Raw genomic sequence first — 27,026 nt, 5'->3', positions numbered from 1 at the left:
TGGTCTGACTTGGGATCTGCTATCGGACGAGGGATACTCTTGTTGAGGCAAAGGTTGAAGGAACTCCAGAACATATTCCTCAAGTTCTAACACTTGTTGGGTGGCAATGGTCACAACCAATAAAAATGACCTGTTTCGCGAGATTGCAGGGGTTTTCCAACACAGAGGTGTTTTTCTCTGTGGTTGGTTAATTATATGTAACCAGCAGAATACGGAGTACTCAAGCACGTTGTTCCAGGTGATGGGGAGGCCTGGAAACCAGTTGGAAACAAAGAAACGGAGAAGGGCGCTTAGCCTTAGCTTTTCTCAAAAACAAGCTTGAACTAACTAACTAGGTATTTAACTAGGCAGGTTAGGTAGGAGGGGTTAAGGAAGCAGGTCCTCGTAAGCCGTGTATGTACAGAGTACTCCGTACTCCGTACGGAGTAAGTAAGCCGCAGCGCGTATAATGCCAAGAATATACACTAGTCTATATCGCGACTAGTACAGTACGAAATAGCTTCATCCGCTTAAAGTACTCCACATATAACCACTACTAGTCTCTCCCCGAGAGATAACAAGGTTCGGCTATTTCTTTTCAAATCTCCTAACCAATGAGCCAAAATAGTGCCCAGAGTGACATCCCAACTTCGTAACGCGGACTGGTGATAACTAGTAACTAAATTTTGGGTAGGTTCCAATAGAAAGGCTTTCGACTTGTTCCCTTTTATCAGGGTCCACGACCGATTCTCCCTCAACTGTAAGGTTGTCAAATGCTGTTTCTCCCTCGCCACAATTTCCAACATATATGTGGGCAATCAATTTCCCCGGCCTAAAAGTCACTGTCGTATGCAATGGATCTGGAGTCGAAAGACCAGTGCGAGCGCTTGTAGTGGTGTCATTCAGTGCACCTCTAGAGAGAATCGATTAGTTTCCGTCGCAAGTATATGAACGAGTTGTGTATACAAAATGTAAGACGTTGGCTTTTTCAATCGCAGAGCCGAGTGATAAACGAGATGTTCAGTGACAGCTTTAACGCGATCGCTGGTGGTTTTCAGTTTTTTCGCATCCCCATCTAGCCTGGACTGAGCGTTATTTTTCCACGCAATTTCGATGGCATTTTCTCCTTCTCCAACCGTTCCACGAAACTCATCGGCTTTGAGGCACTTGTCGGGCTTCATGGTTTGAATTTTATTTCGAAGTGCGAGGGTATCAACTTAAGGAGAGTTGACTAGCTAGGCCAGAGAATCAAAAAATAATCTAAGTGTTCGATCGTCTCGATGGCAGAGAAAATTGTGAAGTAACGAAGCAATATAGGAGTATTTATACCCAAATAGAACAGCATTAGACGCTCTCACCGGGGAGAAAGAACGGGATGGAGGCTAACCTTCAATAGGTTCGTCCAGTTTGGATCCCAAGTCGTGCTGGCACCTATTTAGCAGCTATTGCTAAACCAATACCATTCGCGAGGCTTCACCTCCTCGAAAGTGCATTCATTTTTTCGGGGCTTCAGCCGCAAACATCCCGGATATAGTGACTCCATTGGAGGAGAAGACACGGCCCCCAAATTCGCGAAGTAGGCCAAGTATGATTGTCGCAAGGTATTGGATAATCCCGCTCTAAAATCGGAAACAACCCGAAAATTGAGAATTGAGATGGCAGGTGAGGGGTAAAGTGCGAGCTCTGAAAACTGAGACTCGAGGCGAAATGGCATGTTGCATGTCTTGGTTTTCTCAAACCATACAAAAAACCTGGAGGTAGGTGATTGAGATTAGGGCCGCAGGTGATGGTGACATATTACCAATGGTTCGTCAATGCTGGCCCCCAAACAAGGGTGTTTCCCATGCAAGAGGTCTAAAGAGTAGGGGTACTCTGTACGGAGTATACAGAGTAGGTTGAGAAGGGAGTTTACTAGTACGTAACTAGCTAATGACCGAGTTAATTGTGTGCTGGAGTGGCCCCTTGAATTGCTTACATACATAGCTCCATTGTTGACATAAAAATAAACCACCCACAATGACTCACAATCAGGTTCTTAGTCCTGTACTCCATATAAAATATCTGTTCTTGTATTATCCCATCCTGCTACTAGAAAGTGCTTTCCATCAAACTCCAGACATTCTTGATATTGCTACCTTTAATCATTGTTACGGGAAATCAAAGGTTCAAGTTACCATTTTCAATCCTGGTGACTAACCCATCCCTTTGGTGAAGATGGTACAGAGTAGCTTCTTTTTGACTGCTGGATACAGAGTCCTAAGTGGCATTCCATAAAAGGGTGTCTTGCTCCCATTAAATTATGACATTGTGGATTCTCTAAGGCCAAAGCACCTGGTGTGAGAGGCCAATATGTTCCAGAAGCAAGAGAAAAAGCTAAAGTACAGGATCCTTAGACATGCCAGCCTTTGTCCAATAGAATTCAGTATTGAAAACAGGAATCCGTGGCGAAAAAGTACCTAGTTCCCCATAATGCCCCGCTTAGTGCCATTCCAATACTGCTGATGTCCGACCCAAGCCCGGCTTAACCATGAGAGCAAACAAAATGGGATCCAGAGCTTATACTCCGTAGACCTAGATATATGTGGGGAGGGTGTATGGCGTAGTTGGTAAACGTCTGCAGGAATCCTTCTGGCATGGTTTGTTGTTTTTGGGGAACAACCACCTGGGAAAGAAGGTCACAGATTCAAATCCTGCTATCCCCAAATGATATTTTACCAACAGAGAAGCCTCTTCTCTGGGTGGAGAGAGTTCTCCCTAGAAGACAAGATTATTGACTGCTGGGAACTAGGAAAGTTTAGAGTGGTGGTATGGGTTTACATAAGTATATGCTAGATTAAGTTAATAGACTGGGCTTGTCAGTCTTAGTGTGATCTTATACATCTTGTTCTGATTTTCTATTGATTCTTGTCATGTTTAGATATACCAGCTACACCCTAGGTTTTGTGAGGATTTCCCTAGGGGGTATGATCTAAGAGGAGAATTTGGTGAAAAGTCAAATAAGAAGTCTTGGCCCCCTGAACATGCTACAGTTTGAGACTTAAACAGAATGGAGTGGTGGGAGCCCAGATATCAAGGATAACACATGCTGTAACTAAGCCAGATTAGGGAGAGTGGCTCTTCATAGTCTATGACTCCATAAGAGCCTATGAAAAATAATGAATAACAACAACAACAACAACAACCTAGATATATGTCTGTCATACAATGAAACAAAGGGCGCTCTAATCTCCATGCCTAGCCATGGTACCGGTCAACAACCAGGGTCAACTATGCTGTAGAATCCATCTAATAATTAATATGTGTTGATGATATTTATGCGCGGCTACACCACCCGCATCAATGGTCATGTGGTATGACGCTTGCCTTCCAAGCAAGCCCGCGTTCGATTCGCGGTTGATGCAGAGATTTCCTTTTTGCCCGGCACACCTCCATGCAATGGAGCCAGGGATCCGAGCTTCACTTGGAGACGACCCGCTACACACCGCTGCTGTTTGACGATCCTATTCGATATCCGGGACCGCTCCTGGTCCGGGTTCGGGCTCGGCGAGCCGGATCATCATCTCAGACGCGTGCTGTTAAGGTTCTTTAGCTCAAATTTAGTGTTTGAGCTAACCTATTCGGGTAATTCGGCCAGAGCCTCTAGCTCCAAAGCTTATAATTACGCTACGCTACATTGGGCCTAGCCCATTTATGACTCATCCGAAGTGGAAGGTCTGAGGGCTATGAGGCAAGGATCCAACCCGGATCGACTCGGGTTCGACCGCAACCACAATTTTTGGGCGTTGCATGTAAGATAATGCACCACCCGCAGGATTCTGCATATCTGTATGTGACGCTACATGCTGGTGAGTCACTAAGGAAAGCCTCTCCATTCATTTCCTGATGAGAAGCTTTCTACCCAAAATTTGGACATTGCAGTCATATCTTCTGCGAAACTGTGACAGGTTGGGCTTTGCAGCATTGATTCAAAAATGAGAATAACCTTGTTCCGATAGTGTCACCTAGCTACTTTAACCCATGAATGCAAGATCTGGTTGGCCTTCCTTGATCACAAGGACTATCTTGGATCCATTTTCAGCACGGTCATCTGGCAGACCCTAGCACACAATCTCAACATACCCAGCATGATGCAGACCAGGCCTTGCTTTTCTCTGCTTTAATAGCATAGTGCTGATCGAACTACAGTGCTGCATCTGTCATGAATGTTGGCCTCAGTTCTCATTTCAGTCCATTAACATCTTTCATTACATGTGAATGCTCTCTATATAAATGCATTCTGCAATGCCCTTGACCATCTCTTCAATACCACTATTTTACCACTCCTTTTACAGCCACCGGCTTTTGGGTTTTGCCTGACTGCCCCGGTCATTGCCTACTCACTTAGCTGAAGGAAGCATTCTTAGGAAGCCTCCATCCAGAAACATAACAAATGAAGATCTTTACAAAATATATAAAATAAAGGGGGTAATATCTGGCTCCTTGCAGATCAAATACAGGGCAGATACTCATTTAATTTCGACTGACTTTAAGGACTAAGAACGACGAAGCAAGAATATCATCAGCAATGAGAAAAGACAGTGAATGATGCAACATCTTCACTCTCTTTCAACGCCGAGCTCTAAGCCCCAAAGAATTCCCTTTATTTTTTTTTCTAGATGTCTTTACGCAATTCTAACTTGAATTTTATAAATATTTAGAGCTTTTAACAGCATCTACAAGGTCCTTCAACCCAATATTAAAAAAGAATATTTTAGGAACTAACGGGCCGACCTAAAGGGAGATACCCATGCTACCAACGCTGATGCACACGCTGCTTGGCTTACGGTGCCTTCGCGACTGGCAGTCCTGCTGCCGCCCCCAGCACCCTCCCATTATAGGGGGTTAGAGCCAGAGATGACGGGGGAGGGGGGAAGCAGGACCGGGCCGCACAGGAGTGCCGTGAAGCCCGCCGTCCCCGCCACGCCGCCCACTATGCCTACCGTGCCGCCCGCGCTGCCAGATATTTTTCTTTTAGCTTCCGTCAAACCATCGGATTTTCAAGGCATTAATACTCTGGAAGATTAAATGAAGATTCTTTTTATCCTACAAGGCATTCAAATTGAACTCGGACAACGGCTTGGTTTCTTTAATGGGAGAAGTCCCAGCATGACTGCAAATGATCTTAAATTATACCTCTCCTGCATGTTACAAAAACAGGCGGAAGATCGAGAAAGACTGGAACAGACTCATAATTAACAGTCAAGAGACAACTTTGAGAGAATTTATCAAAGCTGCCACAGTTTTTTGCCTCTGTCCTTTCCGCTCCGCCAGTTCCTAGTGGGTTCCCGCGCCTCTGTGCCATCGGGAAATGAAATGGATAATCCCCGTTGACCTCTTTAAAGCTGTTAAAACCTATCTTTTTACTGCTATCGAGAAGATCTCATATGTTTGAAAACGTGTGCATGTCAACCACGGCTGTTGGAGTTTGGTATGGAGGGAATTGATAGGTTGCAGAAATGAACTGGACTGCAAGGATTGTACAGACTCACAGAATTGATGTGCCTGGTCGAGGAAGATAGAGACTAATCAGACACAACACAAGAAGCTATGTGCTGGTCCAACACCCATGCCAGATGGCTTCAAAGATGTCCTTAAGTTTTAGAAGAGATGCGTCATCCTCTTTACCGCATACACCATTTTCACATGGAAGTTTCATGGGGTAGCTGTTGTTATCAAACGGTAGCATATCATGGGCTGTAATGGCCGTACATGACTACGTTTTGTCACCGAGAAAGTTAACCAGGGCTGCCGGAAGTTTCATTCCAGAAGCAAAATCATGGTGGCCGGTACTAGCACGATGGCTAGGTGGTATAAGAGAGACGGTTAAGCTCCGAATTGTCTCATGTCGGGAGCGGATGGTCGGAATCATAGGCTGGGGTACTATGTCTTAAACAAGTGTACTAGAAAAGCGGTTAGCAAAGTATATTGCAGGCATACGAAGAAGCAGGCTGCAAAGCAACACAGAGAGATTCCAATAGGACAAGAGGTTCTATGAAAGGCTAGTTCTATAGATTCAGACAGCCGAGACGTTGGGGAATGGTTCGTTTCGTGTAGTTAGGGTATCGTAGACTAGACTGGTCCCGGCGGTGGTCGCCATGTCTGGCTAGACTTTGCGGGCTGAAATTAAGGCAACGCTACGCCCACGAGCGGGAGCCTGACGCGTAACCCGCCCGCCGGTATTCATTTCACCGCGACCATCGAATCATAATCAACAGCGACGGAGCCTCAGATGCAGACCGCTGCGAGCACGTTCTGCTTCCCTCGCCGCCGCGCGCCACGCGCCCTTGGGCCCGGGCCGGGTTTCAGGCGCCACAGCACTCAAAGCAGCAGCAGCTCCTCCTGGCGGGGCTTATCCTCTGCTACCCGCGGCGGGCGGGCTCGAGGGCGCACGTTCTCAAGCCAGGCTGGTGGGCAGCGCGAGGATTGGATGCTGGTTGAGACAGAGAGAGTAAGAGAAAGAGAGAGAGAGAGAGAGAGAGGCAGAGAGAAGCCTTGAGGCCGATAAGCCGGCTCTGACTCGTGACGACGCCTCTGGCCCGCCCAGTCCGCCGCAGGCCGGCCAAGGTCGCTATTTGCGGAAGCACCACGCGCCGCACGGCTGCACAACAGCGTGGCCTGATTCCGAATGCGTCGTCAAGAAGCGACGCCAGCTGTCGAGAGGCGGTGGTCTGCCATGTCTCTCGCGCTGCCATCGAGGGATGTCCTGTGGGAGAAACCACTAACTAGTTAACTAACTAACTAACTAATGAGTATCCGCTGCCATCCTCCATATCATGCAGGCGCACGGGTAACCTTTTTGCCCGCAAGCACTCATACACCTTTAGCATATCCGCACCTCGTGGTGGATGCAGCGCAGCAATTGGAAACAAAGAAGCGTGGCGGCGCGATCTGCGGGATACGACAAACCCGAGAGGGGGCTTGCCGTGCAATGGCGCGAGGTCTCAGCGAAAAGTCTCAGCGCACTTCCCCCCCCAAGACCCAAGCACGTTGTGCCGGCTTCAAGGCTTTCGATACCGCTAACCAAGCACTGACGATGCCATTGTTGGTCTGGCTAACTACCGGATAAATCGCGGACATCAAAATTCAAGCCAGCGGGCATGTGGGGGTGTGTGGTTTTCCACGCCGGCTTGCGTTGCGGGTTATATAAAATACTCTAGACACGCAGGACCTCCTTTTAGTTCAAACACGAAAACAGCGCGCTCTGCTTGAAATAAGAAGTCCTCCCCACGGTCTTGGGGCTTTGCTCTCCTCTGGGCCAAACAGAAGCCGAGCGGTTTGCGGTATTTTTGGAGACACGAAACTTCGTGTTGTTCAGGGTCGTCCTGCAGCTTGGATTCAATTTTTTTTTTTTTTTTTTTGAGAGATAAAAAAAATAAAACGATCCTGGATCCCGAATAATCATCGTGATATACCGTGGATCGGCTGCAGACTTCGGCCCACACAAGCCCTTTTCCCCCCACGTCCTGCGCCTTGGCCTAGCCTCTGCATCGGTGAGATCACCAGCAATTCGTGGGGTGGGGGGAGGGTATATTTTATTATTCCAAAGCAAACGCGAAAGCGAAAGCTCTCGGCAAGTGAGAAGCGGGAGGCCCGCATGGGACAGGCGAGAGTTGTGGCCCGCTTGGCTGCACGAAAAGCTGCCGGGTTGATGCACCTCGCTGCATGGCGCGTTATGGAAAATCATTCTGCAGGTCGGAGTTGGCACACCCTCCCCAAGTCCGAACGCTGCCAAGCTAGACGGGCCCTTTCCTCAAGTTTCTAGACAAACAACCCGGGATTGCTGAAAGCCGGAAAGCCGAAGCTGTTTTTAAATTTGATATTGATAAAGGGGTTTGCCGGTTTACACAGCATTGTACATGGTCTGTAATAGTTAACAATAATGGCACAGAAAACGAGAAGACGAGGTGATCTCTGGCGAGAAACCTAAATTAACCAGGTACGGAAGTTTCTTTGCTGGGATCGGTTCTCCCATGGAACTACATGTTCGCGGGGACCTACGAGCTGTGGCGCCATTGTTGTCAATCCTGAGTAAACGATCCTCTTCCTTCGGTACTCATCATTCGTCAATATGGAATACTATGCTCATAGATTGAGCAAACATGCATTACTTCCCCACAATTGCTAAGGCTATATATAGGACCGTATTCTGGACATCCAAAAAAAACACGAGATGTGACAGCATATAAGGAGCCCTGCTATAGGGCCTGTCGTGTGCTTCAGCAAGGCGATAATACAGGGAAAGGGAATGTTGGCCTTAGACGGGCGTTCAATCAACCGCTGTCGAAATGAATATCGTGAAACAAGATCGCCATGAAGAATGGGCGGGTCTGTCTTCTAGAAAAAAGAAAAAAAAGCACCTCTACATAGGTACGCTAGACGGCTGCGTACCACAGCTCGTCAACCACTCTATTCACTCACCCTTCAACTTGCCACCGATGCGCCAAAAGTCCGAGAAAGGCCAGCGGGAGTTGCTGCTTGGGCAGCAGTTGTGAGTGAATCTGTTAATTAGACTCTGCGTAATCCTCAAGGTGATCCCACCATGCAGCGAGATCTACAGCGGTAGAAACAACTTGAACCGCGCAACATCGTTATTGCAACGTGGAGAAGGAATGGATCGCCGGTTTAGGGTGTGTCAGGGCGATTCCTTCAAACCGCATGAAGTTTCCAGAGCCGGCAAGATTAGCTTTGCAGGCCTGGATGGAGGGAGGGCAAGCAAATCTTCCGGACGATCCAACAGGTGTGCGGCAAGGGAGGGATTCCTGAGCCATAAATAGCGAGGGCAACCTCACGCTGCGGGGGGGGGAGGAAGGGATTGGCAACCGGGCGAGGCGAGCATGTCTCCGCGTACTCCGTATGTGTGTATGCAAGTAAGTATGTACTCCGCAGAGAGCGCGATAGTGGGAATAATACAAAGTGTGATACTACCAGGCCGATTGCAAACCGAACGGATGGCGGGCGATAGCGAGGGCGGTGGTGGAGGGTTGGGCGGGCCGGATCGGCAGCGGGCAGGCGGTGCTTGGCGGCAAGCGTGGCGGCTCCCCGCACAGCCAGCATTGGTGGTTTAGTGGTAAAATCCGTCGTTGCCATCGACGGGCCCCGGGTTCGATTCCCGGCCGATGCATTTTTTGGATTTTGCATTTCGTACTGCGGAGCGACTTGTTTGGCAGCCTGCTGGTCGCTAGCGAATTCTGGGCTTAGCCCCCTCCCGGGGCCGGGCGACGCCGGAGCTTCCAATGCAGCGCACGTTGGGCGGTGACAGCCGTTAATTACGGCCCATACGCACGCGGTACGGCCGCCATACGCCGCGACGGGTGCACGTGGGGCGGAGCGGCGCCCGGATTTGCTGGGCGCAGGCGGCCCAAGAGGGTAGGCGTCCCGGCACTACGGGCAGCCCATGACGCGCTTGCCGGCCAATGGCGGGGCGGGGCCTGGGGAGGGGGGCGCGCCAGCCACTCGGAGCGGGCCCTTGGCGCACGGCGGCCCAATCAGCGGGCGCGGGCCGGGACCGGGGTGCGGCGGGGATTGGCACGGGCCTGCGCCGGCGCCGGTCATTGGCAGCAGCGCGGCCGTTGGGCTGCCCCCCCGCCGCCCCGGCCAGCAAGCAGACGCGGGCCGCCCTGGCCTGGTGGGCGCTGGCGCTAGCCGCTTTCGGCCGCCCCGGTCGTCCTCTCTTCCTCCTCTTCTTCTTCTTCTCCTCCGCCTCCGCCTCTTCTCTCCCTTCCTCTCCTCTCCCCTCTCTCTCCCTCTTCTCTTCTCCCTCTCCGTTCAGCATGCCCCGGCAGCCCGCCTGCCATGGCCGCCCGCGTCGTCGACACTGTGCGCGCCAACTGGAATATGTTCAGCGCGACCGAACGCCGCAACGTCGCCGTCTACATCCTGGGCATCATGCTGTACAAGTTCGGCCTCGAGGCCTTCAACGGCTCCATCGTTGCCCTCGCCACCAACCGCTACGACTACGACGCCTTCCGCGCCCACGCCCAGCCCAAGACCTTTGAGCGCGTCGGCCTACTCACCGGCCTCAACCAGGCCTTCCAGTGCATCGGCTCCATCCTCATCGCGCCGCTCGTCCGCCGCGCGCCCACCCGCCTCGTCCTCGCCGTCTCCATCCTCGTCTTCGGCCTCTTCACCGCCCTTCTGCTCATCCTCGACGCCAGCACCGGCGGCCGCTTCGTGCCCCCCGAGTTCCGCACCGACCACCCCAGCATGGACTTCCACTACTACGGCCACTACAACACCGACGGCATCATCCCCATCTACTGCGTCACCGGCGTCGTCTACGGCATGGTCGAGCTCATCCGCCGTGTCATCCCCCGCGACATCGTCGGCGGCAACGTCCAGAAGCTGCGCCGCATGGACGCCCTCGTCCACGTCTTCTATGAGATCTCCGGCACCGCCGGAGCCTTCTGCACCGCCCTCGCCCTCATCCCCCAGCTGGGCAACAACTACTCCTTCATCATCACCCCCGTCTGCTTCTTCTTCGCCGGCTGCACCTGGCTCTGCATCCACGACACCAATCCCACCCAGCCGCCGCGCCAGAAGGTCCTGTCCGACCAGCCCACCTACGTCAAGGCCGTCTTTGGCTCCTTCTTCCTCTTCGGTGAGTCCCTCTGGACCGGCGCTCGTCTCATCCTCACCAACCGCCGTTTTATCTGGCTCGTTCCCGGCTACGCCATCGCTTTCTATGGCCATCGATACCTCGAAAACGGTCTGGCACCGGCAATCGCCCGAAGATATCTGGGCCACTCGGCCTGGTCCCAGGTCATAGTCGGTGGCTCCAATCTGGGTGAGTTGTTCGGAGCCGCCTTCGTCTTCCTCTTCACCAATCTCATCACCACGCCTATCCCCTGGATCCGCACCGACGCCATTATGCTGCTGGTTGTATGGTACCTGCCCTTCTGGCACCCGCCTTCAGGCGATGTGCGGTACGCCTGGATTATCGGAGCCACGTTCCTCCCTATATCTTTCGGCTGGGCTGCCGGCGACGTCTCGCTGGCCGCCTATATCCAGGCCACCCTTGCCCGTGTTGAATCAAAAACGAAAAACGTGTCCGCCCTGGGCGCCGTCATGGCGTGCCTGTACACCACGTACATCGTCATATACGCTATCACTTCGCCCATTCTAGGCCAGTATATCGATAACATTTATATCAAGACCGGCGGCAGCCAAGGCGGGGATATCCACGAAGCCATCCTGAACGTTGCTGGTATCCAGTACACCATCATGGCGGTCATCATTTTCGCCTCCACCTTCGTGCCTCAGGGTTCCTTCGCTTTGAACCCTAAGTTGCTTTTCAACCAGAATCTCGATGCCGATCTCGAAGTGTGCGAGATCGGCTCGGTAGATACCAAAAAAAGTGTGGAGCTGCGAAATACGGACAGAGATGCGAGTTCGTGGTAAACAATGCTCTTTTTTTGTTTGTATATGTTCATGTTGCGTCTTTTTGAGCGTTTTTTTTATTTTTATTTTTTTTTTTTGGGCAGCGTGGATACCTATTATTGGGAGGTTGGTTTTAGACAACTTTTTGAGTTCACTGCGTTTATTGCTTACTGTCTTTTCATCTCCTTTTCCTGGACATCTTTACCTACCTTCTTTGCGCGACCCTCGACCCCCCCCTCCAACCCTCTCGTCCCGGGGATCCCCTACTCAGACGCTTACCTTACATATTTCCCCTAATCTTCGCTGATATTTATCGACCCTACTCCCCCTTTCCTTTCTTATATTTTTTTTGGCTTATACGAAGCCCATGGCCGGCCTCTTTCATTTTGGATATCATGTATTGAAGGAAAATGTGGGGTATCGGCGAAACGTGTGTGATGATCTATTACTTATAGCGAGAATTCATGTATTCATAACTTACTCACCAAATGCTACTTTTTGGAATATTCTTTTCAAGACTGTCTTGTATTGCTGGAAGGTAATTTCTTTTTATATCGAAAACTCCAATAATGTAAAGATCGCACTAAAACACCGTGCTGCAGGGACAAGCTATAGCATTGAATTTGATTTAAAGCGATTTTCCCATAAACTTGCGCTTTGAGAAACTGAGCCACCACTATGAACAAAGTTAGAGAAGTCAATAAGAAGCAGAGGAATTGGGTGTTAAAGGGAGGTCAAAAATATAGGTAAAAGTAAGCATAAATTACCTTGGACGGCCCTTCACCACCAGGATATAACCTAGAGTGTAATCTGATAGCCAGTTCTTGTCGGACTTGGGATATATATCTAGAAGGGGTTAGCCCATGGTAGAACAGGATAGAGCAAAACGTAGAATATTTCCATACTGTCTTAACGTCTCCGCATCCTGTCGATCTCGAGGCGGTTCAAAGGCCTGGTTAAGGGGGAACGACGCATCTCCGGGAATCGCAAAATGATCCAGCGAAGTATTAATCAAGACCTGTCCCCATCCATAATTAGCCTCTCCCTCGTCTCACACACAGACCCAAGAATCCTTCCTAACAAAAAACAACAATAATTCAAGAAAAAAGGAGACACACCTTCTCCGCCTCCCTGGCCGCCATCCCCGGCTTCACCTTGCCCAGACACTCGCTAATAAACAGAATGCCATAGATCAGCATGCGGTCGGCGGGGCCCTTGATCTCGAAATTGCGGAAGAACGTGTTCGCGCGGTACAGCGCGAGGGTCTCGTCGAGGCAGTCGTACGACTCGCTGTCCGGGTCGATGTCGCTGTCGGACGAGCCGGCGGGGAGCGCGGGGAGAGTGTACGCGGGCCCGCGCGTGCGCGTGCGCAGCGGGAGGATGGGGAAGTTTCCTGTTGCGTGGCGGTGGTTAGTGTCTGGAATGAGGTACGGGGCGAGGTGTAGCTGAAGCTGGTGGGTGGGCTGCGGTGTGTACCTATTGTTTGGACATCGGGTTCTTGGAGGAAGATGGAGTGGTAGGCCTAGCGGGGGAGATTAGCAATTGGCATGGGAATGTTGGGGTACGGATGAGTTAGTGAGGGGGTATACAAACAGGCATTCTGGCTCGACTGGTCTGCGGAATGAGAGGGCGATTTGCTTGTTTGCGTGGAGAGCTGTATGCGTGGGTTCGACGTTGAGGCAGCGCTGGGAGGAAGAAGCCTTGGGACTAACTACGTCAACCCGCGGAAGCGCCCCGAGAGGTTTTTCCGGGGCCGAGGCGCTTTACGCGGTTTGGCATGGAAAACGACGCGTTTGCTGAGAGCATCAAGGGAAAACCAACTACAAGCACTGCTCTGCGGTAGAAATCATTTCAAAATGTCGGATATCGAGGATGACATGGATATTGACGCCCCGCCCGCAAAGCACTCCCTATCCTTTGGCTCGGAAGACGTGAAGGGCAAAAGAATACAGGCGGATCTGCCAGTGGAAGCGGAAGACAACTTGCCATGGTGTGTCCTCGCTCTGTGTTTTTTGAAGTGCTGTGGGAGCTGATGCAGTTTATGCAGGGTCGAGAAGTACCGTCCCAACACGCTCGATGAGGTGTCGGGCCACCAAGATATCCTTGCGACTATCAACCGATTCATCGAGTCAAAAGTAAGCTCCCTGGATTAAAAGAAGAGCCTAGGGGTGTTGGCTAAAGGCGTAAAACTAGCGATTACCGCATCTCTTACTCTACGGCCCCCCAGGAACGGGGAAAACATCCACAATTTTGGCGTTGGCGCGACGAATATACGGCAATAAAAACATGCGACAGATGGTTTTGGAGCTTAATGCTAGTGATGACAGAGGCATCGACGTGGTCCGGGAGCAGATCAAGACCTTTGCCAGTGTGTTTACGCCTTGTCCTCGGGTGTCACGGATGGTGGGCTAAGCGCAATGACTCTAGGCACAAAGCAGATATTCTCGATGGTGGCCGGCGGACAGTCGAATACCGGACTTGGAGCTTTCAAATTAATCATCCTCGACGAGGCGGATGCCATGACTTCCACGGCGCAAATGGCGCTTCGGCGAATTATGGAAAAATATACAGCCAATACGCGATTCTGCATTATCGCCAACTACTCGCATAAACTCTCTCCAGCATTGCTTTCTCGGTGTACGAGATTTAGGTTTAGTCCCCTGAAGGAGCAGGACATTCGGGTTTTGGTGGACCAGGTCATTGAGAAGGAGGAGGTGCGGATACACCCCGACGCGATAGATAGCTTGGTGAAGCTAAGTAAGGGGGATATGAGACGGGCGTTGAACGTCCTCCAAGCATGTCACGCCAGCAGTATGATTCCGTTGTCTGACGCCTAGAGCAAATCATTTATACTAAAATGACATAGGCATACCCTTACCGATGCGAGATGGCTCCAAAGACAAACAACCAGCTGCCGAGCCCGAGCTGATCACCGACGACACCATTTACACGTGCATTGCGGCGCCGCGGCCCGCTGATATCAGGGAGATCATGGAAACGCTGCTCTCGACGTCGGACGTGACGTCGTGCCTGAACACCATCCAGACGATGAAATCCGGCAAGGGGCTGGCGCTGGCGGACATCCTGACGGCGCTGGCGTCGGAGCTGCAGCAGATCGAAGTCCCGGCGCAAACGCGCATTGCGTGGATGGAAGGCCTGGCGGACGTCGAGTGGCGGCTCGCGGCGGGCGGGTCGGAGATGCTGCAGACGGGCGGGCTGGTGGGCGTGGTCCGCGGCGGCTGCGAGCTGGTCGGCGGCGATGCGGATATGCACATGCGGAGTTGACGGCCGGGCAGGCGACGGCTGGTTGAGTAGTGGAGGTGCTTTCCAGGGCGGATGCGCGTGGATACGGCCCATGCTCGGAGGGTTTTATATTTAAACTAAGCATACATCGTTGCCCAGGGCGGGTGGGTGTGGACGTGCGCAGGATGGCCGGCATGGGCGGAGAACTACGCTGGAAACCACCGCGGCGGGCCAGGCACGGGGAGGCAGTTGGTTATTTAGCTGATACCCGCAAGCTTGTTCAGACGGAGCATAGAGAGAAACAGCCATCTAGAAACGAGATTCACGGTCTTGAATGGCTGGGTATCATTTTCGTGCGTTAACGTTAGCCACCACGCATCAACCGACGCCTGGGCAGTCCGACCGCGGTGGAGTCGGGAAGTCGGAGAGAATATTTTTTCACTAAACAGCAATATTTTCCTCGAGCCCAGGCCCTTCCAGCGCCATAATGCGACCTCGGATCCATGGCTGGTGAGTGGCTGCGGGCTCCGACGCGGATATACTTCGCCGGAGGGTCTTTCTCATCCACCATCGCATAGCTAACTCGTTAGCTGCTAGTCAACGACGCAGAATTTTCTCTGCGCGGCTTCATGAAGAATATTCTCACCACGGCTGCCGGCCACACCGCCTGGCGCCCGACGAGCCGTCTCTCGCTCCTCTCTCGCCGTGCCGCGCTGCCTGGGGCCATCCTTCGGCCGCGATGATCCCCTCCGCATCAAGGTTTGGCTGCTCGTGAATTGACTTTCCACCCCGGCCTGGCAGTTCCATCGACGGTGCTTCCGCTCTCGCCCGGCAAGAATAAGAAGAATGGGAGGATCGAGGCGAGTCGGCGGCTCGGCCGGCTGGCAGCAGAGCGTGGACGGGCGCGCGGGCGGGCTGGACTGCTCTGCCCGCCAACTACCCCGCAGCAGGGTAGCAGCTACATAAACCTGCGCTTCCGCTCCTCCCGGGCGCTGCTGGTCCCGGATTTCCTCGTTTTTTGCTGGCAAACTCGCTTTGGCTGGCTCCCGGCATCCCCTCACACCCACCCGCTATGCCTTCGCACGGTGTCTTCGTGGCCCTCGCTGCCGCCTCTGTCTCCCTCTTCGCCGCCGGCTCCTCCGCTGAGACCGTCTTGGGCGCCTATATCTTTGCGCGTCATGGCGACCGCACCTCCAAGTCGACCCCGCCCGCTGTGCTCACCGAGCTGGGCTACCGCCAGGTCGTCATGACCGGCCAGTTCTACCGCGACAGATACCTTGCCTCCTCCTCGCAGTCACGCATCCAGGGCATCAACGGAGATATCATCAGAGCCGGCCAGGTGTCTGCCTCTGCACCCGCCGACGACGTGCTGCAGAAATCCGCCACCGCCTTCTTCCAGGCGCTGTATCCGCCCGCGGGCAATGCCGCAAAGAGCCGGCTCCGCAATGGCACCGAGATCGAATCGCCCATGAACGGATACCAGCTGGTGGCCATTGAGAAGACCGGCTCTGGTAAGAATAGCGAGAACCTCGCCTGGCTACAGAGTGCCACCAAGTGCGAGAATGCCAAAGTCAGCAGCGCCAACTACTTCAACTCCAAGTCGTTCAAGAGCACCCTGGACGCCACCAACGACTTCTACAAGTCGCTCACGCCCATGCTCAAGAACACCTTCTCGCCCGACAAGATCAACTACAAGAACGCCTACGCCCTCTTCGACCTGCTGAACGTTGCCAGCATCCAGAACTCCAGCGACAATTTCCCCTCCGCGGACCTGCTCACTCCCCAGACCTACGCCCGTCTCTTCCACCTCGCCAGCGAACACCAATACAACCTGGCCTACAACGACTCCGAGCAGGTCCGCGCCATCAGCGGCTCCGTGCTGGGCGGCGACGTCCTCGCCGCCTTCAAGGGCCTGATCGCCTCCAAGGGGCAAGGCACCAAGCTCGGCGTCCAATTCGGCGCCTACGCAACCTTCCTCTCGTTCTTTGGCCTCACGGAGCTCCCCAAGTTCAATAATGATTTCTTTGGCATCCCCAACTACGCCTCAGCGATGGCCTTTGAGCTCGTGACCAACGCATCAACCTCGTCCTTCCCGGACCCGGCCGATATCAGCGTGCGGTTCCTCTTCAACAACGGCACGATTCTGGCCAATGGCCGAGCAAACGAGTTCCCTCTCTTCAACCAGCCCAAGACCGTTCTGCCTTGGTCAGAATTTTCCTCGCGCTTGGAGAAAGTCAGCATTACGTCCCAGGAGCAATGGTGCAAAGTCTGTGGCGGCGGTCCGGATTGCGGTGGTGTTCCTCTCAAATCCTCCTCCGCCGGCACCGGAAAAACTGGTGGGTTGACCACAGTGCAGGCGGGTGTGATTGGCGCTATGGTCACATTGGCCGTGGTCCTGGGCGTTCAGCTCCTGGTCATGCTAGTTGCAGGATTTAGGTTTGTGAGCAAGGCGACTCTGTATCGGTCCAGGGAGGTGTCGGACAAAGCATCTGCTTAATTTAAAGGACGACTAATGGAAGGTGGAAGAGGCAGAGTACCAAAACGCATTTATCATGACTTTATGTTTAAAAAGCTTTGCATAGCCTAGTACTCCATACTGATAATATTGAATCTCCTTAATAACTTTTCCCCAATTAAAAACCTGTTATGTAAGCAACATTATTAGGCTAGTTCATATGGAGATAGCTACTCCGAGCTCCGATACAAAGGGCCGACTATAATCCCGAGGCTTGGCACTTGGTTCAAGCTCCGGACTTGGCGCCTCCAGTAATTGGCCGGAGGGAGATATCAGTCTCGATCTCAGCACTTGACCAACGCTGGCAAGCTGGGTCGACAGGAGTATTGCGTGGCAGGAAACACCATAATTTTCCTGTCGCATTGCCCTACCTGCAATTGACCTGGATTTCTACCCCTCTTGACACCTTCCCTACCACATAACACCTTTTCAAAATGTCCTCCCATTACAACACCGAGCCACCACCCACTGCCTCTGCCACTCTGCACACCACCGTCGGCCCCATCCAGATATCCCTTTTCGCCAAACAGACCCCGCTCGCCTGCAAAAACTTCCTCCAGCACTGCCTAGACGGATACTACACGAACACCACCTTCCACCGCGTCGTCCCCGGCTTCGTCGTCCAAGCCGGCGACCCCACGGGCACGGGATCCGGCGGCTCCGCGATCTACGACGATGCCGAGTTCGAGCGCGATCCGCGAGACCCCAGCCAGAAGATCGTGTTTGGAGATGAGATCCACAGCCGGCTCCGGTTCAACCGGCGGGGGCTGGTGGGCATGGCGAAGGGCGAGGACGGGAGGTACGGCAGCCAGTTTTTCGTCACGCTGGCGCGGGCGGAGAGGGAGTTGACGGGGACGTGTACCATGTTTGGGCGAGTGGAGGGCGATGGTATCTACAATATTGTCAAGATCGCGGAGGCGGAGCTGGTCGAGGGCACGGAGAGGCCGATCTATGCGGTAAAAATCACGGGGTGCGAAGTCGATGACTTGGGTCCTTTTGAGGGGCAGTTGAGGAAAAGAGAGAGGGTTGCTGTTGCGACGAAAGCGCCGGAGGACCGCAAGGAGGGCGTGAAGCGGAAGAAGAAGCAGGCCAAGACTGGAAAGGCATTGTTGAGCTTTGGTGCGGGTGAGGAGGAGGAAGAGGAGGCGGCGCCGGCTCCGAAGTCCAGAAGGCCGAAATTCAATACGCGTCTGGTATTTGATAATGGTATTTCGGAGGAGATCGAGAAGACGGAGGACTCTGCATTGGCGAACAAGCACGAAGTTAAAGAGCCCATACTCAAGTCTGTAGAGCGGAAAATGCCTTCCAGGGACTTAGAGCTATCTAATACTCCTATACCCCCTCCGACACCCAAATCTCCACGCGCCAGCCGACGATTATCACGAGACGTCAACACCCAGCTTCCTCTCCCAGACCCAGAAAGCCCTCGTTCGGCATCTTCTTCCCCCGATAGCTCGCCCAGACCATCGAAAGCTTCTAGATTAAATGAAGAAATTGCGTCCCTCAAAGCATCCATGCGTCGAACGACGCAGGGTAAGTCAAACGAGCCCACGAAGCCAAAATCAGCACTGGAGTCATTGATCCCTGAGAATTCGATACGGGGCCGCAAGCGCCCGACCAACGGAGCGGATATGAATGGCAAAGCGCATGATCTCGAGTCGTTAAAATGGTTTCACAACTTCAAATCTCGCCTGGAAAAAGCAGACGGCCACGTGCCCAAAAAGGCACGGAGGTCTACAGTGAAAGACGCGTCCGCACCCTCCAAACCTCCGAATACCTCTCAGAAGGCCGATGCAGAAGCTAACAACGACGACGATGAAGAAGAAGCCCAACTCTGCGACCTCCACTTCATCGCCAACTGCCAATCCTGCCAGGCCTGGGACGTCCCGGATGGTAAGCCAGATCAGGACGACGACGACGACAACGCGACCGACTGGATGGCGCATGCACTACGGTTTACCAAGGACACGCTGGGCAAGGACCAGACGTGGAAGCAGTCCCATCGCGACGTGGATTCCCTGGTGGTCATCGATCCGCGGCAGAAAGAGAAGGAGATCCGGCAGGATATGACGGGCAGGGAGGCGGTGGGGCGGGATCGGAAACGGGCGAGAGAGGCGGAGTGGGAGAGGAAGAAGGAGTGGGCGAGGAGGGAGACTCGTTCGTAACTGGTAGTGGTGGTTTTATTATATGGGGGGTGGATTAGCGTGTTTTATAGCTTCTTGATATCCCCTTCTTCTTGGCCTTTTGGCTTGATCTCCTTTTTTATGCTTCACAATTTTCTGCGATGAGATCTGTAACCCTAGCCTACATAGCCAAATCTACAAACTCCTGGAATGATCACTTGATACGGTATATATGTTTGCTCGGGATTTATGGAAAGCAAAATAAAAATGGCATTGTCTGTTGTACTCTGCGCAATAGATCAATAGAGCCGCCCTTGTTCCACCCCCGCAAAGGCGCCTCCAGAACAGCCCACCATTGATCACACCCCCGTCCTCCAGGCGTGAAGAGAAAAAAAAACAAAAAAAAAACCGCACGCTCATTTCGAACTTGAAAAGGTAGTAGGGGTTGAAACTTCCAAGCATCTAAGAGACACACACAGGAAGCCACGAGAAAATTAATAACAAGCCCATATTATGTATTTAAATAGAGAGAGGGCGGATTTTAAGAAGAGAGAATCATCCGACAAATCACAATCAAAGCTATGCCAGCGTTTTTAAGTTCCCATTCAAGTCCTCCTCTGAAGGTAGACGATTGGCATCAGAAGACGCGGCATCAATATACGTAAACAGAGATTTTGTTCAGGCAGCGAAACAGATGGAAAACAACAAGATAGGGAATAAAGAGAGAATTAACAATGAAGAACTAACATTAGAGCCGCTCGCAGTGCCCCACGGTCTGGGGGGGTTCAATATCGCAAAGCAGCATGGAAAGCTTGGACAGACAGCAAACATATCATAATCATCGTTCAAGACTCGGCTGAATTAAGAGAATCAAAGGACCAGCAAAAGATCGTTGCAAAATTGACACGTAAAACGAAGTAATCACTTTGATTTTTTTGTTCTTTTTTTTTTGTTTTTGGGTTTGCCCACTCATTCCTTTTCTTATCCCTTAAAAATACCATAATCGAAGTTGTTGGAAAAATAAGGGAACCCAGAAGTGTTTATCATCCCAAGACCCTGGGCCATAGTAGAAATGAAGTTGCTTTGCCAAAACAGTACTAAATAGGGATAATGAAAACACAGACCAAAAATAAGAAAAGAGAGATGGAACATTCCAACAGTGTGCCAGTGACTAAGGCATTCCAAAAGCAAGATGTGTATTAAAATGAAGCCAGAAAGTCCGGCACTCAGGTAGCAGACAATTCTTTGGGACAGTCATGATGACGAAAAAAAAACACCATTACCCCAGGTGGCACCCCACTGGCATGACAAGCATAAACCAGGTAAGTGAAATGCAAGTTCAAGGATATTACACAAGACAAAAAAAGAAGGAAAAAAGAAAAGAAAAGCTTGAGATTGGACAGAAACCCCCAGCAATCAAAGGAAAAAAAAAAAAAAAAAAAAAAAAAAGATACAATCAAACAAACTCAGCAATGCCCTAGAAAATTGGGGGGGAGACGATGTTCCTTTTTTTTTTGTCGTTTTGGGTTTTTAATATTCTCAAGTTCCAAAAAATATCTGAAAAATCAGTACGCCTGACGCTCTCAATGGGCAAAATGTGGGGGCGGTGGGGGCTCAAGTATATTACGGTATTTCTTTTCATGTTCAATGACTTTCGTCTTAAAGTGAGCGTAAGAAACTGTCGTTCAGATAAAGGTCGTGTGGATAGTGATCGCTGGGCTGCCCCGAAGTCGAGTAGCATCTAGTCAAGTCGTTTGATATTCTCCATTGGAAACTTTTGTGTGTAAAGCCGAGTCTTTTAAGATAGGGGGGGGGGGGGTCATTGCATCGTCCATCGTTGATTCATAAAGACACCATTTGATAAGCGGGATGGTGGCTTAAAGGGATAGAGAGTGAGATAGCACAGTGATGTAATGCAAGAGTACAGGTTAGTTGTTTCGCTGCGATTCATAAAATTCTTGATTTCGGACGGTTAGTCATTCGACAACAATTTCGGGCCTGCCGTTTTGGATTTCATCGCTGCCACGGGACTGGTGTCCATTTGGCCGGCGAAATCCGGAGCCCCTCTCTGGGGCAGGTCCACGGGGCTGTCTAAGAGGAAGTCGGTCTTGAGTTTGGCTATCAAAGGTGCCGAGACCAATGGCACGGTTGCTGCCAATAGGAGCAGTTGCAGAGGATTGGTTTGTATCCTGTTGCTCCCATGAGAACACTTGGCGGAGTCTTCTTGGGCTGGAGTTTCCACCGCTAACAGAGGTGCCTAGTTGAAGTGAGCTAAAAGTGTTAACAAGAAGATTCTCTTCAGGCCGCGGCATGACAATATTGGAGCCTGGAGCAGGAGTCAAGGTAGGTGTGTGAGAGGCTCCGCTTGCGGCACTTTCAAAACCCTGGATGCGAGTTCCATTGGGATGCAAGGCAGCTGGGTAGCTTGCAGTTGATGGTGCTGGAGACGGTGTGTATGAACGCAGGTCGGCAAAGGACTTCGCCGCGCGGAGGTTTTGCGGATTTCCACCAAAGGTTCCAGGGGAGTCAAGCACGCTGAGATATCCCGAATGATGGCTACGTAAGGTGGCAAAGGGGTTTGCTGTATCATTCCTGGCCTCGCCGAAATCTATGGTGGCTGCACGGTTGAGACTTCGACGTGATGAATCCGTTTGGTGGATGGTGGCTGGCAGCACTGGGATTGGAGGGCTAACATTTGTACCAGTTGTAATACGGAAAACATGTACTTGTCTTTGATCACCACTTCCTCGAGATGAATGCCCAAGGCCCATGTTATGAGCCAGGGTGTGTACAATACGGCGCTCCAAAGGCACCAAGTTCGAAGGAAAAATCACAGACTCCCTAGTGGGGTCCTGTTTAAACAGGAGAAGCTGGGAGTAGAACTGTAGTGTTATTTGATCGTTCATATCTATGGAAAAGCGGTTAGCCAACTATTGCACAGAAAATATAGTGGATATGAATCATACCAAGGCCTCCTGTGCGCTGAGAAACTGGCGAGGACGAAGCCGTGGGCAGATGAGAGGTCAGAGAGGACATTGAATTCTGACTCTGGAGCTGAGTGGTCGCAATTGGGCGGTGCTGTTCCTCTAGCTGGCCCCGACGCTCACGTTTTTCGCGCTCGATTCTTTCGCGTTCCTGCGCGGGAAGCATTTTCTTGTATTCAACTCTCAGTTTCCGACCATTCAGGTCAAAATGGTTGAGGACTTCAATCACCGCTGCGGTTTCTTCGGCAGAGGTGAAATTCGCAAATGCGAGACCACGGAAGACACCGTTATCGAAATGGTAGTTAAAGGCATACGGCAATGGTAAACTTAGATCAGTCATCAACTGGATGAGTTGCTCTTTCTTAACAGCAAAAGGAATATTTTTGATGACAATTGCAGTCGGAATAAGCTCATCCTCTCCTCCATCATGGTGGCCGTGGTTTTCTGGGCGCAGCGGATTTGCCTGTACGGGGCCAGGCGCAAGCGGGAACGCACTGGGCGAAGGTTGCTGCTGATCAAGCCAGGTCTGGATTTTTTTCGGCATTAGCAAGAAAATTCTGATTAGAGTGCGCGCGCAAGACGGCAACTTACAGCAGGAAGGCCAGTTCTGCCACGCACGCTTCTTCCGCGAGCAGACGCAGAGAGCGGATTGGCTCCAATGTTGCCCAAGGTATGCGCGGCGCCGATGCCATTCGCATTCCAGGTCTGGGCGCCGTTTACGTCGTAAGGGAAATTGTTGGAGGGCAGGCTGGGGGTGGCTCTGTCGAGAGACATGTCGTAGCGCGAGGATAAATCATCAAACATGGAAGCGGGCATCAAGCCATACGCGTCAAACTGTCGTGACGGCTGTCGATGCAGCTGTTGTTGGGGTTGCGGTGGGACATGGCGATGGGCGCCTGGCGACCGCGAGGCGGAGTGGTGATACATATCTTGACTCTGATGGTAGCTGTTCATTGTGGTTGAGGCTCAGTGGCGCGCAGAGGCCACTTGCTGATGGTCTGGAAGAGCAGGAGAAGAAGGGGTTGGGACGAAAACACCACGCAGGCACGTGATGGAGATGCCAGCTGCGTCACGGGCTGTCAACAACAGTGAATCACAGCAGCAGAGAGGAGCAGCAACAGCACCAACCGCACGGAATGCAGCGATGGGTGCAAGCCCGGCGGATCACGTGTGGTCGGCGTTCGAGGCCTGGCGTTCAGGCACAGAAACACTGCAGAATATAAACTCCAGCTAGGCTAAAACGTCGTTGGGCCTGTAATCACCCAGGCGCGCCCGGAGCGTCAAGTCGTCTGTATCGGGGGACAGCGGGCGTTTCTGTATCGGGAGACTGGTACTGTGCGGTGCGGGTGACTCAGGAGGGCTGAGGCACGGTGTGGCCCCTGGGGGCGGGAGGATGGTCTGTGAGAGCACTGGACAACGTTGGACGAAGCGTCAAGCGCGGCAGCTTCGAGGAGGACGGGCTGGCGGTCCAGACACTGCAAAGCCCACGGCTGGTGGTAGGCAAGCCGCACGGGAGAAGACGGGAGTCGTTCGCGGGTTGCGACGATCGACTAGATGGGAGGGAAGGAGTCTGCAGGATGGGCCTAGGAAAAAGGACACCACAGCCACGGACTACCGGATGGCGGCGCGACACAGGCTCAGCAAGCGTACTGCAGTAAAGCAGAGACAGCAAACGGTATCAAGATGGGCGTTCTGAGCGATGACAAGAGGCGAATCGAGGATCGTGGGCAGAAGGATGAGGCAGGGATGAGGACAGGAGGGTTGAGACCGTGGGGTGGCAGCGTTCACGAGGCGGACGAGCAGCCGGCAGAGGAGCTGGCAGAGAGGCACGGTATCAGGACGGGCGAGGCAGAGGAGTAGGGAGAGAAGGAGAGAAGAGAGAGGGAGGGAGGGAGGGAGAAGAAAAAGGTAAGGAAGAGGCGGACGGGCGAGCGAGGTTGGAGAGAAAAAAATTTGGGGTTTGAATTTGGTGAGTCGAGCACTGACTAACTGGCTAGTTGGCCCTCGTCGTTAGGGGCAAACGTTAAGGAGAACCCTGAGCGACCGCTTCCTGCAGCGCCGGGCGAGATCCTGAGCTGCTCTCTACGCTGCTGCTATAGAGTAACTAACCAGTTGACTACATACTTGCCGCTTGCGGTTTCTTGTTTCTTGCTGGCACCGGTGGCCAACCCGCCGGTCGTCGGCGTCATTATCATCATCGTCGTCCTCCCCGACGCCCGCCCGCTCTAGAACCCAGCACAACGACAGCGAACGATGACGGCCAGTCGGCTGTTTGGTTGCTTATATGTGCAGTCCGGCTGCCAGAGCCATCGCCATGCCCGGTTATTGTCTAGTTATGCATCTCGCAGTCTCTGACCAGGACTAGACGAGCAACTACAGGGCACGATGAGCACACAAACCAACGGTAGCTACCAACGAACCGGCCTCAGGGCCGCCATGACGACGTGCTCATCCAACATCTGCCGTCTTGTTCTCTAGCTACCGGCTCTACGGTGCCATGGCCGTCTCCTGAACGGTATAATTTACTATCACGATCTGGAAAGCCAGGCCGAAAAAGCAAAACCCACCGCGCTCAACACAGCTTAAATGACTTAGGGGCTTGTGTGGGCTCTGGGCAAGACACTCAATCACAATCAACGCATCACATCAGCTGCGCCATCCCTCTCGTTCGCGGCCTGTCAAATGCCTGTCTGGCAGAGGCCAGTGCTCTGTTCCTGGGCTCTGCGTTCTTCATCGGACGGACCAGATCTCCGCTTGCAATACCTACATAATGGCAGCTTCGCGAGGTCTTGCGCATTATGTACTAGTTATTTGTTTCATTCCACCCGCAAGCAACGGAATAATAATTAAAAAAATGGGTTCGCAAGCCCTTAGCCCATCCGCGCTCCCGCGACCGTAACTCCGCTTTTTTTTATTATGATTTTTTCGCACAGATCTTGCTCCAGCCTCGATTATTGGTAGGGTTTCCGAGACAGGCTTTCCCACCCGCAACGCCATCGGCGAAACTCAAAAAAAGGGGGGGTGGGCAGCAGAAAATATTAATTATTATGCAGAGAGTCTCTTGAAACCCCAGCCCAAACGACAGAGAAGCGTCGATAGGACGCGAGTCGTCTTAGCTGGCGGGCGATGGTGCCGATGTTTCTCTTTTCCCCTCCATCGACTTCCCCTCTCCCAAGACAACAAGGCTTTGAAAAGACCGGGTTTCTGCTCGTTCCCGCCCTGTCATTGGATTGCCACCCTCCTGGGCCTCTAGCCAAGGTTAAAATCTTGGGGAGCATTCAATCAAATCACCCAGCATACCCCTATATTGCCTCTGGCACAGGCCAACAAAGCAGTCCCTTTTTTTTTCGGGACGATCTGACGGAGGAGCTGATACCAGCAGTGCCCGGCGAGTAATGCCCTTTTGACTCAAGACAAGGGCACATCTTGGCGTCCTTTCATCAACGCGCTGCAGTCGCCCCAGGGAGACGCTTCCGCCGAAGGACCCGAAGGTGGAGCTTTGGAAGGGGCCTAAAAATAGCATGCTGTGGCATTCTCTCGAGGCCGTTTTGGCTAAAAAGATAGTAACCGGACGATGAAACCGTCAGCCTCGCAGCCTTTGAATGCCTTAGTGCTGGGCTCGTGATATCGTCGCAAGACGGCGTGGGTTTGCCGCGTTAGTTAACTTTATGTAGATGGATAGTTCCCCCATGGTTCCGTGGCCCCGCCCGTCACGGCAAAGTATAAGACTTTGTAACGTCCCGCGAGAGAGAGAGAGAGAGAGAGGAGACTGCTGGTTTCTCAGCAACTTCTTCTTGCATCAGGATTCCTGGCGCCTGAAATTCTCGCTCCACAGGTTGATGATCCGCACATCGCCGCCTAGGGCTTGTTGTGTAGACCACTCCATCCACCACCGCAAGCTCTAGGCAAAGCAGGCTTAGGTTCGAAGTTACCAAGAGTTAAGTTACGCACTTTCTTTGTTCCCAGCACCATGTCTACTCCCAAAGCTGCAGCAGCTTCCTTCCTGCCCTTCGAGAGACGATTTCCACCAACTGTCCCTTCGGCAACACTTCGAAACGGCGAGGATGCCGCCCAACGTCTATCATCAACGGCTCGCCCGTGTAGGATCAGCCGTGCTCCACGAACCTCACCGGAAGCCACTCTTTTCCAAGCCTTGGTCATCAGGGATTATTCTCCGTCTCGATCATATCCTTCTCGCCCGGCCCCACTCATCCACGAACTCGGTCCTCCTCTTGAGAAATCAAGGGGGATGCGCCAAGCCTCGCTCCCAGAGAAAGTATGGATAACTACAGAGTACTGAAGTTCCCGTGTCCGTTTTCATCACACTGCTTAGAGTAGAAGATCGCACGTTTAAGCTTCAAAGCCCTTTGCAAGGCCTTCCCAATCTCGATACTACTACTGCCCAGCCGAAGAACTGCTGATAAAATCTAGTCGGTGACGAACAAGGTGAAGCGGCAAGACCTCTTTTTTAGCGTTTGCCCTCCGTAGTACTCCGTACAGGACTTTGCTTCGGCCATGATCGTGTCACTAACAGGTTCTCAACAGATTTAAACCAAGTAAGGTTATTATCATCACCAGCCAGGAGCCAGGAATAGATCACTTGCCCTACGACCCCCTATCTCAATCACACCTGCCCTCTTGCGATCATCTCTCAAAAATCCCCGTATTCACATAATGCAAGAGCAGAAATATGATTGTATCTGAATGATCTGGTTATGGACAGCCCGCTCGCTGTAATCGTTGACACTATCGAGGTTTGGAAGGCGA

At 52.3% G+C, this 27,026-nt stretch overlaps 7 protein-coding genes and 2 non-coding genes across 9 annotated transcripts; 6 read left to right on the top strand and 3 right to left on the bottom strand.

Annotated features, from left to right (window-relative positions):
- Positions 1-651: 651 nt before the first annotated feature.
- On the bottom strand, positions 652-1,160 carry LOZ57_000854 (uncharacterized protein; the record flags this gene model as incomplete). The annotated part of the gene is made up of 2 exons (XM_049249949.1): positions 652-892; positions 946-1,160. 2 exons carry the CDS (start codon positions 1,158-1,160, stop codon positions 652-654), a joined length of 456 nt encoding a protein of 151 aa, XP_049111109.1.
- A 2,152-nt stretch (positions 1,161-3,312) lies between these two features.
- Positions 3,313-3,380, top strand: LOZ57_000853. Its single transcript has one exon. It is a non-coding gene; the product is annotated as a tRNA-Gly (tRNA).
- A 5,688-nt stretch (positions 3,381-9,068) lies between these two features.
- LOZ57_000852 lies at positions 9,069-9,139 on the top strand. The gene has a single exon. It is a non-coding gene; the product is annotated as a tRNA-Gly (tRNA).
- Positions 9,140-9,810: 671 nt separating this feature from the next.
- On the top strand, positions 9,811-11,415 carry LOZ57_000851 (uncharacterized protein; the record flags this gene model as incomplete). The annotated part of the gene is made up of 1 exon (XM_049249948.1): positions 9,811-11,415. One exon carries the CDS (start codon positions 9,811-9,813, stop codon positions 11,413-11,415), a length of 1,605 nt encoding a protein of 534 aa, XP_049111108.1.
- Positions 11,416-12,022: 607 nt separating this feature from the next.
- On the bottom strand, positions 12,023-12,993 carry ARC18 (subunit of the Arp2/3 complex; the record flags this gene model as incomplete). The annotated part of the gene is made up of 6 exons (XM_049249947.1): positions 12,023-12,070; positions 12,162-12,240; positions 12,300-12,412; positions 12,513-12,787; positions 12,871-12,916; positions 12,988-12,993. The coding sequence occupies 6 exons, from the start codon at positions 12,991-12,993 to the stop codon at positions 12,023-12,025; spliced, it is 567 nt and encodes a 188-aa protein (XP_049111107.1).
- A 257-nt stretch (positions 12,994-13,250) lies between these two features.
- On the top strand, positions 13,251-14,679 carry RFC3 (Subunit of heteropentameric Replication factor C (RF-C); the record flags this gene model as incomplete). The annotated part of the gene is made up of 5 exons (XM_049249946.1): positions 13,251-13,384; positions 13,442-13,529; positions 13,588-13,762; positions 13,822-14,205; positions 14,261-14,679. The coding sequence occupies 5 exons, from the start codon at positions 13,251-13,253 to the stop codon at positions 14,677-14,679; spliced, it is 1,200 nt and encodes a 399-aa protein (XP_049111106.1).
- Positions 14,680-15,709: 1,030 nt separating this feature from the next.
- On the top strand, positions 15,710-17,134 carry LOZ57_000848 (uncharacterized protein; the record flags this gene model as incomplete). Its single annotated transcript, XM_049249945.1, has 1 exon — positions 15,710-17,134. The coding sequence occupies one exon, from the start codon at positions 15,710-15,712 to the stop codon at positions 17,132-17,134; it is 1,425 nt and encodes a 474-aa protein (XP_049111105.1).
- Positions 17,135-17,586: 452 nt separating this feature from the next.
- CWC27 (Peptidyl-prolyl isomerase cwc27) lies at positions 17,587-19,317 on the top strand (the record flags this gene model as incomplete). Its single annotated transcript, XM_049249944.1, has 1 exon — positions 17,587-19,317. One exon carries the CDS (start codon positions 17,587-17,589, stop codon positions 19,315-19,317), a length of 1,731 nt encoding a protein of 576 aa, XP_049111104.1.
- Positions 19,318-21,251: 1,934 nt separating this feature from the next.
- PIN4 (Peptidyl-prolyl cis-trans isomerase pin4) lies at positions 21,252-23,063 on the bottom strand (the record flags this gene model as incomplete). Its single annotated transcript, XM_049249943.1, has 3 exons — positions 21,252-22,183; positions 22,242-22,785; positions 22,851-23,063. 3 exons carry the CDS (start codon positions 23,061-23,063, stop codon positions 21,252-21,254), a joined length of 1,689 nt encoding a protein of 562 aa, XP_049111103.1.
- Positions 23,064-27,026: the final 3,963 nt, after the last annotated feature.

The sequence above is a fragment of the Ophidiomyces ophidiicola genome, assembly GCF_022830035.1.
Source record: "Ophidiomyces ophidiicola strain CBS 122913 chromosome Unknown scaffold_2, whole genome shotgun sequence".
In the NCBI taxonomy this organism is placed as follows: domain Eukaryota; kingdom Fungi; phylum Ascomycota; class Eurotiomycetes; order Onygenales; family Onygenaceae; genus Ophidiomyces; species Ophidiomyces ophidiicola.
The sequence above is the reverse complement of the archived record's forward strand: the minus strand, read 5'-3'. Positions and strand labels throughout refer to the sequence as shown.